Below are 12,507 nucleotides of genomic sequence, written 5' to 3'. Positions count from 1 at the left end.
CTCTTGCCTTTTTCTCCCTCTTTTAAATCCTGCATTTCCCAAATTTCAGCCATCTCTCAGTGCTTGTCACTGTCATCATAAGATCCTCTCCACAGGTCACCAGGTCTTCTGCCAGGATGGAGTCAACCAGTCAATGAATGAGCTAGGTTGAATGTGTCTTGTCGCTGAGCCTGCTGTATGCTTGGCTATTTGTCCATTTACATTGCTTCCTTATAAATATTCATCACATGATAAAATTTGACTACTTTTTGAGGCATATAAAAACCTCTAAAGACAGTGGTGACTATGTACTGCTGAGAATCAACATAAGAAATAGGCTCACTTAATTTATCTTTGAGAAAAAAGAAAAAAAAACAGAAACTATTTTTGAGACTCTTACTTGAATTCTAGCCACGAAGAGAAAACAGTGGGAATGATCGTAAGCAGGACAGAAAGAGTAAAGCAGTAAAACATATTGCATCATATTTTTATAATATCACAGTAGATGTTTCTCCAGCAGTTTCACCAGTGTCCATAATGTTCGTATGTTTACATATTTTCACATGACCAGTGAGTGAATGGAGTCCATGATTAATCTGTCTCCAAGGAAATCTTTAACAAAATTACAATTAAATCACAGATTGTATTCTTGACGGAAGTATATCTACTTGTTCAAAGGTTTTTTTTTCCCCCTATTCAGTTTTCCTCAGTCTTGATCTTTTCTCCCAATCTCTTTTTGTCCCTTCCATCTTCCTTTTCTGCTTAGTTTGTGGTATTTAGCCAATTCTTTAACTCCTACTTAGCTTAACCAATTTGTCATTGTACAATTTCCCATAACTGCTTCTTAGCGTATTCTTTTTCTTTATTGGTCACATTTTATGTTCCGTTTATTGTGCTTTGCTTTTATACAGTTTTGAAAAGTTTGGCAAATACACTTTTTTTTTAAATGTATGTAATGTTTTTGTTTAAAACAAACTGGCTGCTTTTGCCTCATAGTCTCTTGTAGCAGTTCCTTCCTTGCCCATAATTTCTCTTACTTTCCCCCTCAATTTGACCAGACTTGAGGGACTTAAATGTATGTGTCATTTTCTGTAATTTAGGAACATTTCTCAATTTAAAAAGCATACAAGAAGTTGAGACAATGCAGTAACTATAAAACATATTTATCCTGCTCACTCGCCCCTTCCAAGAGTCTCTTGCCTACTTTTTCTTTAATAGTGAATCTATTTTGTACTCCTTTTTTCCCCGTACCTCCAGAGATTCTGATGCGGTCAGCAACGGTGAAATTCTGGGCTTTTATATTTTGAAAAAGTTCCCTAGGGAAGTCTGATGTGGAATCCTTATTAAGAATGATGCTTTCATATCAGAATCAAAACACAGTAAGCTTTCTAACTGTGATGAATAATCCAATAGATTTAATTATGATTCTTTCTGTCGAAAACTAAAACTAGATGTTCATTGACAGAGAAATAGATAAGGATGACGATGACAACAGAACTTAGTATGATATCAAAGCTTGGAAATTTCACTGGTAGTGAATAACTTAGCGCTTAAAATATTTAGAAGCTATAGAATTAAAAGTAATTTGTCTTTCCCTGAGTGAATAAAGTTGATTGAGGTTTTACATTTAATTTGTTCCATCAAATTTTATCTTCTTTGGGCTCAGAGGCTAACATAAAACACCACTACAAATTCTTTACTTCCTGTTTTGATCCATTATTTCACTGTCTTATGCTTTATTACTGAAAGCTCTCCTCAAGTAGATCATACACTGTGAATACCTCTCCTGATTACAAAATCTTCTCACACAAAAGCAATAGACTATTTAATGAGCTCTTCTTTCACAAAATTAAAAAACCTGAAGGCCCTGGTTTGGGACTCTGTATAAAGGAGATGTAGATCTAACAATTTTAAATTATTGCTTTATTCTTAGCTGTTCAATTCTATCTTTTGTCTGGGAAGCAGAAATAAAAGAACCCTTGTTGATTCTACAATTAGCTTATAAAATTTACTACAGCCATCAGCCGTGAAGTAGAAGGGCCAAGATCATAAATACAAAGTAAAGGAACGGATATAAAAATTCTGAAGCAGCTTTAGTTGATAGCATTATAAACCACCAACAAGAATTCTTTGATTACTTAACAAAGATTCTGTGATCTGACTGCTCAGTGTGCCGACATTCCCAGACCAACAGTATCAGGGTCCCCGTGAAGCTTGTTAGAAATAGAGAAATTTGGGCCCTCCGTAGACCCACTGAACCAGATCAACAGTCTGGCAAGTTCTCTAGGAGATTCTTGTGTACTTTAGATTTTGAGATGTGGAGCATCTGGGTGGCTCAGTTGTTAAGCATCTGCCTTTGGTTCAGGTCATGATCATAGGGTACTGGGATCGAGCCTTGTATTGGGCTCCTTACTCAGCAGGAAGCCTGCTTCTTTCTCCCTCTGCCTGCTACTCCGCCTGCTTGTGCTCTCTCTCTTTCTCTCTCTTTGTCAAATAAATAAATACAATCTTTTTTTTTTTTTTTTTTTTTTTTTTTTTTTTTTTTTTTAATATTTTATTCATTTATTTGACAGAGAGAGAGGTCACAAGTAGGCAGAGAGGCAGGCAGAGAGAGAGGGAGAAACAGGCTCCCCACCAAGCAGAGAGCCCGATGCAGGGCTCGATCCCAGGACCCTGAGATCATGACCTGAGCCGAAGGCAGAGGCTTAAACCACTGAGCCACCCAGGCGCCCCAATAAATACAATCTTTTAAAAAAGCAAAAATAAAATTTGAGGTGCAATGCTATAGCATACATCTAATATGTACTCAGGCATTTTTTTAAAATGTTACTAATAAGTGTGGATAGTTGACACCACTGAAGGTACAAATCAGAGTCTTAAGCTTCCCCCTTTACTTTCCTGACTTATTCTTTCCAGCAAGGATTTTCCCATTCCAGTAGTCATGCATAATTGCATGATCCAGCTAGTTTGCAAACCCTGTAGATTCTCCCCTAACAGTGTATTGGGTTTATTTTTTCCTTTCTAGGTGCATTATCAAAGGTCTAGTCTTACTCCAATACCAGTCTCCCAGAATCCTGTTCTAGTGTTTTCCCTGTGTCCCTGTCTTAACATTAACCTGAGCGCTGCCTCAGGATTATCCTAGCTCTGGTAGTCCTATATTTACAACAAAAGTTACTTTCTTTTGTAACCCACAGTATTGCAAACTCTGTAATGAAAAGCCAAGTCCTCTCTGCTGAGGCCCAAGATCCACCCAGGGTTGCCCCTCTCCCTGCACTCCCACTCCCACAGTGACATGGAGCCCAAATACATATTCTTCATCACATCATGGAAATGGGACACCTTAGGCCCTGCCTCCTGCCATTCACTCACCACCCCCTCAACCCTTCACGTTTCTCAGGTTTACCCATTCTTCATATTTCACATCCCCCCAGAGGCATCTCCTGTTCATCCTTCCACTGAAATCATCCCTCTTTCTGGTGCATCATTTATCTTGCTTTCTCTCTTATATGGAGTACAACAAATTATCCTACACAGCTGTGTCACACCTCTTCAGGTAGATTATATACTGCCTGAAGCCTGGAAAATGGAACTTACTTCTTTGAATCTCTAGAAGGCCCAATGATAAGTATTAATAATAATGATACTATGACAATGAGGAAACTGAACATCTCCCTTCCTCCCCCACTTTCTTTAGTTAGACATGCATGTGTTCCCTCAACAGATAGTTACTGAAACCTCCCATGAGCCAGATACTGGACTAAGCATTAAGGCCACAATCATGAATGGGACACAATCTTTGACCTCAGTGAACGTACGATATGATAGGAATATAGACACAGTTTGATATGAATGAATGTCCCATTACTAAGCAAGTAACAGAGAGTGTCACACACCACCCTGGTGTGAATGGATGATAAAGAGTGAGATTCAAGTAATGGCACAAAATCAACTAGTTGCGAGGAAATATCACATGTTTACTAGAGCATATCTCATGTACATGTAAGAGAGTATGGTGAGGAAGGCTTATGACCAGTCCAATAACTGCATAGTTTTATGTTCATTTGAGCCCCTCTGTCCCTGGAATAATGGCCTTGTTATCATTTTTGCTGATTGATTGAGTCTTACAACTGCTAGTTATACTACCAGAAATTCTAGTATTCAAAGTAATGTTACACAAAAGTAGTAAAAAAATTGTCTTTGTGTAGAATAAGAGTCTTAAGAGAGATTTGACCCAGTGTCAGAAGGCATATATCCTTTCATTTATTTGGCAAGTATGGACTGGAATTTACTGTGTGTATGGTATTGGCTCAAAAGACAGGGAAATATAAGAATATTTGAGAATCACATCTATCAGGAGAGCGTTCTTTGTAGTGACTTTACCCTATTAGTACATAGGGATTTGGGAGTCCTTTTGATTTAAACATGGTAGGGATGTCAAGTTCTCAGATTATTTCATTTTCTAAACTCCAGATTCAGTACTGGATTATTTTAATTGCCTAAAACACTCTGGATGATCTTTTTTTAAAAAAAAGTAGAGTGCCATTTTTATGTAATGGTAAAAAGCATTTTTGTTTTTATTTATATTTGGTTGTAATAATCTCTTTTAATAACATTCCTTTTCTGATATTCTTAAAATTTCATTCAGGATAGAAAGTAGAAGACATTTAATCTTGACACCATCAATGACTAATAAAAATGTTCTGGTGGCTATAGATTATTTTTAAATTTATCACTGCACCTCAGGGATTTTTTGATAAGCTGTGCCTGAAAGCAATTAATTCTGTTTTATGTCGTTTTATAATGCAAAATACCTTGATGGAAACAGAATTTGAAATAAATTTCCTTCTAATACAGCACTGAATTTTTGTCTAAATATCTCTAGAAGTTTTTTTTTTTTAAATACTGTGACTAACCTGTTTGTTCTTTTTCACCTCTCCCATTGACATTCATTAAGAAATCCAAATACTTTTTTCATGTTGAAATTTTACAACACTTCATAGGCTATTAAACATGGAACATCCTTGTGGGGACAAGAAATCGAATTTGCTCTTGAGAAGGTTTCCAACTAATTGATTTGTAGGACATTATAACATCATCTAGCTGACAAGCTTTACAAATAGAAAGACCAGAGCTGAACTGAAAGGGTGCTTTTTCACTGACACATAAAAGGTGTCTTTCTGTCTTGTAGCCTTTGGATATAGGCATGTCAGTTTCACAGAGAAACATTCACAAGGTGCTTTTTTATTTCTTTCTCTCCCGGTAGAACCACGTGTGGTAGCACATTGTTAAATCTTTTCTCAAATAAAAGGACGTAGGGCTTCATTTTTGTTGTGCCTTTTTGGTATCTTACAGGAACTCCAGGATGGCATCGGACAGCGGCAAACTGTTGTCAGGGTATTGAATGCGACTGGGGAAGAAATAATTCAACAGTCCTCAAAACCAGATGCCAGCATTCTACAGGAAAAACTAGGAAGCCTGAATCTGCGGTGGCAGGAGGTCTGCAAACAGCTGGCAGAAAGAAAAAAGAGGTAGGTAAGACAGATAAAAATAGGAATCCTAAAATTTTAATGGAGCTATTTTAGCTCTCCTCTCAAAAAGACTCTGAAAGATTGGAACCAGGGTGAAAGGCACTAGGGAGAAGGAACCCCTCAACTGTTAATCAGTAGCAATAATGAATTTGTTTTGTTTCTCGTGTACTAAAATATGTAGCTGTTGCTAGTGAAATAGACAGCACTTTGCTCTTTTAAACTTTCAAGTTTTAAATACCAAGCGATTGTTCAAATAGGAATATCTTTTGTATATTTTGGTTTTAACAAGCTGAGGCTCATTTATTTGAAAAAAGATGACAAAAAGAAATTTTAAGTGACTATTTTACAGGAACGACTGCTATTTGGCTAGATTTTGGAACAGCTGTAAGTGTCACATTGATGCTCAGAGAGGGTCATATTTACTTTTTAGTCCTACTACATTTGTCAGTAAATGCTTGAAGAGGGACTTGGGCTGTCAAATCTAAAGGGGGGGGGGCGGATTTAAAAAAATAAAAATAAATAAAGGGGAAAACAAAACCTCAGAAAGGTTATTGTTGAATTCAGTCATCTTTTAACTTTCCTTTGGAAGGTACTGAAAGCCCAGAATGCCAAATGTATGCTGCCACACTTGGAAGGCAATAGATATTTTCATAAATGGGATTTTGTATTATGCTTCCAGTTGTTGATGCTAATGTTGCCTGTTCCATAAGGGAGGACTTGGCCTTTATTTACCTAATGAGACTATTGTTTTGAACAATGAAAACTCCCTTCTATTGCCAAGCTCTTGCTTCCTACCTATCATCTACATAATAGGTGGATTTTAATATTCAGAAAGCTAGGGCAGCTCATTGATGAACGTCTTTGGTGAGGATATATTAGAAAGGTTTCAGAATTAGGTCCATTGTCTTTGCCCACCTCCTCTTGGCACCTTTGCTCCTGTTGCATTATTCAAAAAGTAGATAGAATTCATATTCCCCTACAAAAAGGATGCTTAATCAACCTATACACACACATACACATCTTGATAAAGTTTAAAAATAACAGCATCATCTAAAAACATTTTTAGTTTGAATCTTGGCTTAGAAAATAATTGTAATTTTTATACATATAATGGAAAATAAAGATCTAAACTTTGGGGTAAAACTGCTTCCTTGGGAAAATTACACAATTTTTCCCACATTGAAATCTCTCTATTAAGCACAGAACTATATCATTACTTAAATAACTAAGATGTTTATACTATGAGCAGGTTTAAACCTGTACAATATCACTTCTGAACTAAAGTCAATACAGTCTAAAATGTTAACAAATGGGCAAATTAAGAAAAAAAATGCATAGTGTGCTCTAAAAATTAATAACTTGAATTCATAAAGTAGATTAAATGGGTTGAAAGATTATTTTTTTCTTTATTACATATAAAGTACTATTTCTCATTTTTGAATATCATTGTCATATAATGTTTATTTTTTTAAGATTTTTTTTACTTACTTGACCTAAAGATAGAGAGAGCACAAGTAGGCAGAGTGGCAGGCAGGGGCAGAGGGAGAGGGAAAAGCAGGATCTCTGCTGAGCAGGGAGCCCGATGAGGGACTCAGTCCCAGGACCCAGGGATCATGACCTGAGCCAAAGGCAGATGCATAACCAACTGAGCCACCCAGGCGTGCTCATATAATATTTAAATACAACACTTCAATATTTTCTCTGATAACAAGTTTTTAAAAATTCAGGTGAAAAAGTGATCTGTTACTGACTTCGAAATGAAAATCAGAACTTAGAAAGATAGAGTATTATGCCTGTTTCACTGAATAAGCTCTAAAACTTTAGATCCGTCTAAGTTTACAAGAAAGTGGTGTATGCTGTGGTGAAATATTATGCAAATTGTAGGTTAATTACAGCTGGGGATTTGGCTGTAATTGGTTAGAAATATTTCTCCCATTTAAACATTTTGACCTACATTAAATATTGCACTTTTGTGCTTTAAAAAGTCAAGATCAGCTTCCTTGAGGTTTTTTTTTTTAACTCAGCTTTTAAAGTTGTCTACTTCACGCTACATTTTAAAAATAAATGTTAGCATATTTAAATTTCCACTGAGATCAGTTTTGTGGCATACTTCCTCAGAATTTTTGTATCATTTAAATTTTATGAAATGTAAAAAAGTAATAAAATAGAAGTGCCTTTTCTACCAATATACTAATAGCTATTTCCAAGCATTCAGTAGCAAATAAAGTCAAAGTTTTATATATATATATATATATATATATATATATATATATATATATATGGAGAGAGAGAGAGAGAGAATATATATATAGAGAGAGAGAGAAAGAGAGAGAGAAGATGTTAACAATTGTGGGAGAGCTGTAATCATGAAACTATTATTAATCAACGGCCTGCCTTTACTGCCACCCAAGGAGAAGTCAGCAGGAAATAGAAGTTATTTATTGTACAGGTGAAAAATAAGGTGACTATTCAAGTTGACATCAGTATTCTCAGTTTGCATTGGGCTTTAAATGCAGCTGTTGGACATATTTCATGTTTCTTAGTCCATGTACACATACAAAAGAAAGTACACAATTTAAGCAAAAAAAAAAAAGTCTGCAAAACTGTTTGGAGACTTAAAGCTACATAATTTTAAACCCTTCTTTTTGAAAATCCAAGAAATCAGAGATATGAGCAGAAAATTCCCAGAACAAATTCAAATAGTAGTAGACATCCATTAAGGTTAGTTTATGTTGAAAGTAAAATGAAGTGTAAAATGCATTCAATTAGGTATACAGTTGAAGGTAGAAAATTCACTGTTGCGGGACACCTGGGTGGCTCAGTGGGTTAAGCCTCTGCCTTCGGCTCAGGTCATGATCTCAGGGTCCTGGAATCAAGCCAGGCATCGGGCTCTCTGCTCAGCAGGGAGCCTGCTTCCCGCCCCCCCCTCTCTCTGCCTACCTCTCTGCCTACTTGTGATCTCTCTGTCAAATAAATAAATAAAAACTTAAAAAAAAAAAAGAAAATTCACTGTTGCCTCAATTATGTTACAGAGGAACTGGATAACATCTATAGGTTTAAGCATGACAATATAATGAATTTAATCGTGGCTTAACCACAAATGTAGTCCTTTTAAATGAAGAAGATGCAAATGAAAGTTTATCATAATGTGTTAATTTTAATGTGTTAATAATAAACAAGCACATGTATTGCTATATCACAAAAAATTTTTTCCTAATAATCGTATAACTATATTTCAATACAATTGACTTTTTTGGAATTCTCAGTACTTTATATTCTGGACTTAAGAACATGATTCCAAGAAGAGTCCCAGGCTTCACCAGATTGCCAGAGAACTCCATGGCATAGGGGACAAAGGATCTTAACTATTTCCAGCCAGCTGTTTATCTGCCCAGACCTCATTATAATGTACTGTGGTCTTAGTTCTTCTAATGATGTCATCGCTATCTTCATACATTCCTTTTTTCTGAAGTATTCCAGGAGATGTACCAGTTAAGGGAATGTGGGCAGTCAGGCCTTTGAGCAATGGATAGCTTAAAACATAAGGGAGGACTTTTTACTTAGAATAATTATCAGCTGATAAAAGATTGAATGGAAGAGGGCAGTAAGGTGATGAGAAATAGAATCCCTAAATTGAGGAATCATTGAATCATAATCCATAGCAATAAAAAATGAACTCAAGAATTTCTCCTTTTCCCTTTAGGCAAATATGGTATTGTCTCCACCATTGTAGAGATAAAGCAATTATTGTACTTACAGAGAGAAGAAGAAGAATTTTAATTTAAATGTCACCTGATTGAATACACTGCCTGAAATTTTTCTTTTCCCAACACTGCAAATAAAAAATTTATAAAAAATTATAAATATATAGAAAAGTTGAAAAAAGTAGCATAAAAAATATCCATATACCTTCTTCTTCTGAATCCCTAGATTCAACAGTTAACATTTTGCCATTTTTGTTTTTTTTGTTTTTTTTTTCTCCCTCTCCCTAACTCCCCCATATGTGCCTTTATTTAATATAGGGAATAACACATACACACACACACACACACACACACATTTTTTGTTTTAACATATGCAAGTAAATTATAAATACCCTTATGCTGCACCCCTAAATACTTGACAATGCATTTCCTTAGACTAGGATAGCTGTGCTTGTTTACCATGCTCAAGAAAATTAAACATAATACCTTTTTATTTAATATCTTGCCCATATCCAAATTGACTGAATAACTCAAGAATGTCTTTCATATCATTATTTGAGTATTTCATACCAATGTCTCTTCATGTTTTATGTAATGCATTTAGTTTTGTAGGAGAAGGAAAAACAAACCTTTCTCCTCTACCATATTAGCTTTAATATCTGGAGATGGCAAGTTAAATTGACAAAAGACACACTAATAGGAGAAAATGAGTACAAATTTTATTTGATGTTAATTTTTTTTTTTGATGTTAATTTTTTAATGTGGCACAGGGAGCTTCAGAGGAAAGAACTGAAAATGCCAAAGAAGTGCTTAAGAGCTTAAATACCATTTTAACAAAGAGCAATTAAATTGTAGGTAGGTGACAAGACAAAGGAAAGGGGTTTAGGCTTCTATGGATGATAGATTGCAGGATGGCAAATATATGGGGGAACTAATGGAAGATAGGGACATTTCAGTAATAAGTAAATTCAAGTCCATGCTGCTCTCTCAAGTGATAAAAAGTTGTCTGCTCTTCCTGGTCCAGAAAAGGGGTGGGGAAACACCTTCACAAGGGGAATTGTATGCCCTGCCTTAAGGCAGAAATACACCGGGTAGAGAGCTTTTCCTGTTTCTGCTATTTCCCAGTGGCCTTCCACTCAAAATAATTCTTGTGCCCAAGTGGCATATTATGATCCCCTTCAGTTATTATGTTTCTTCAGTCTTATTTATTTATTTATAAAGATTTTATTTACATATTTTAGAGAAAGCTAGAGCAGGAGCAGCGAGAGGGGCAGAAGGAGAGAGAATCTCAAGCAGACTCCATGCTGATCTTGATCTCAGGACCCTGAAATCATAAACTGAGCTGAAACTTAACCAAATGAGTCACCGAGGAACTCTTCTTCAGTCTCTTTTAGTGGAAAATGGCTCTTCCACATTATTTTTCTTTTTACTGATACCGACATTTGGAAGAGTCTGGTGCAATATCCTCAGGGAAAAAAAAAAGTCACCTTTCTGGATTCATCTCAATTTTTTTCCTCAGTATGTCATTTAGTTTGTTCTCTATTCACTGTATTTTTCTGTAAACTGGGTATTGAGACTTGAAAAGATACTAGTCAAATATTTTTTTTCCCTTTTTATTAATTTTTTCAGCGTAACAGTATTCATTCTTTTTGCACAACACCCAGTGCTCCATGCAAAACGTGCCCTCCCCATCACCCACCACCTGTTCCCCCAACCTCCCACCCCTGACCCTTCAAAACCCTCAGGTTGTTTTTCAGAGTCCATAGTCTCTTATGGTTCGCCTCCCCTCCCCAGTGTCCATAGCCCACTCCCCCTCTCCCAATCCCACCTCCCCCCAGCAACCCCCAGTTTGTTTTGTGAGATTAAGAGTCATTTATGGTTTGTCTCCCTCCCAATCCCATCTTGTTTCATTTATTCTTCTCCTATCCCCCTACCCCCCTATGTTGCTTCTCCATGTCCTCATATCAGGGAGATCATATGATAGTTGTCTTTCTCCGATTGACTTATTTCACTAAGCATGATACGCTCTAGTTCCATCCACGTCATCGCAAATGGCAAGATTTCATTTCTTTTGATGGCTGCATAGTATTCCATTGTGTATATATACCACATCTTCTTGATCCATTCATCTGTTGATGGACATCTAGGTTCTTTCCATAGTCTGGCTATTGTAGACATTGCTGCTATAAACATTCGGGTACACGTGCCCCTTCGGATCACTATGTTTGTATCTTTAGGGTAAATACCCAGGAGTGCAATTGCTGGGTCATAGGGTAGTTCTATTTTCAACATTTTGAGGAACCTCCATGCTGTTTTCCAGAGTGGTTGGACCAGCTTGCATTCCCACCAACAGTGGAGGAGGGTTCCCCTTTCTCCACATCCTCTCCAGCATCTGTCATTTCCTGACTTGTTAATTTTAGCCATTCTGACTGGTGTGAGGTGATATCTCATTGTGGTTTTGATCTGTATTTCCCTGATGCCGAGTGACGTGGAGCACTTTTTCATGGGTCTGTTGGCCATCTGGATGTCTTCTTTGCAGAAATGTCTGTTCATGTCCTCTGCCCATTTCTTGATTGGATTGTTTGTTCTTTGGGTGTTGAGTTTGCTAAGTTCCTTATAGATTTTGGATACTAGCCCTTTATCTGATATGTCGTTTGCAAATATCTTCTCCCATTCTGTCAGCTGTCTTTTGGTTTTGTTAACTGTTTCCTTTGCTGTGCAAAAGCTTTTGATCTTGATGAAATCCCAATAGTTCATTTTCGCCCTTGCTTCCCTTGCCTTTGCCGTTGTTCCTAGGAAGATGTTGCTATGGCTGAGGTCGAAGAGGTTGCTGCCTGCATTCTCCTCAAGGATTAGGATGGATTCCTTTCTCACATTGAGGTCCTTCATCCATTTGGAGTCTATTTTCGTGTGTGGTGTAAGGAAGTGGTCCAATTTCATTTTTCTGCATGTGGCTGTCCAATTTTCCCAGCACCATTTATTGAAGAGGCTGTCTTTTTTCCATTGGACATTCTTTCCTGCTTTGTCGAAGATTAGTTGACCATAGAGTTGAGGGTCGATTTCTGGGCTCTCTATTCTGTTCCACTGGTCTATGTGTCTGTTTTTGTGCCAGTACCATGCTGTCTTGATGATGACAGCTTTGTAATAGAGCTTGAAGTCCGGAATTGTGATGCCACCAACTTTGGCTTTGTTCTTCAATATTCCTTTGGCTATTCGAGGTCTTTTCTGGTTCCATATAAATTTTAGGATTATTTGTTCCATTTCTTTGAAAAAAATGGATGGTATTTTGATAGGGA

The 12,507-nt window shown here is 36.7% G+C and overlaps 1 protein-coding gene across 9 annotated transcripts in view; it reads left to right on the top strand.

Moving 5' to 3' along the window:
• DMD (dystrophin) overlaps positions 1-12,507 on the top strand; it is a 2,324,635-nt gene that overhangs the window by 1,484,821 nt on the left and 827,307 nt on the right. For all 9 annotated transcript variants that reach the window (XM_045994540.1, XM_045994546.1, XM_045994545.1 and 6 more), the window contains one exon: positions 5,332-5,507. In XM_045994540.1, the coding sequence (XP_045850496.1) occupies positions 5,332-5,507 (176 nt within the window). The remainder of the gene's footprint in view (positions 1-5,331; positions 5,508-12,507) is intronic.

Source organism: Meles meles, chromosome X (genome assembly GCF_922984935.1).
Source record: "Meles meles chromosome X, mMelMel3.1 paternal haplotype, whole genome shotgun sequence".
Lineage (NCBI taxonomy): Eukaryota > Metazoa > Chordata > Mammalia > Carnivora > Mustelidae > Meles > Meles meles.
The sequence above is the reverse complement of the archived record's forward strand: the minus strand, read 5'-3'. Positions and strand labels throughout refer to the sequence as shown.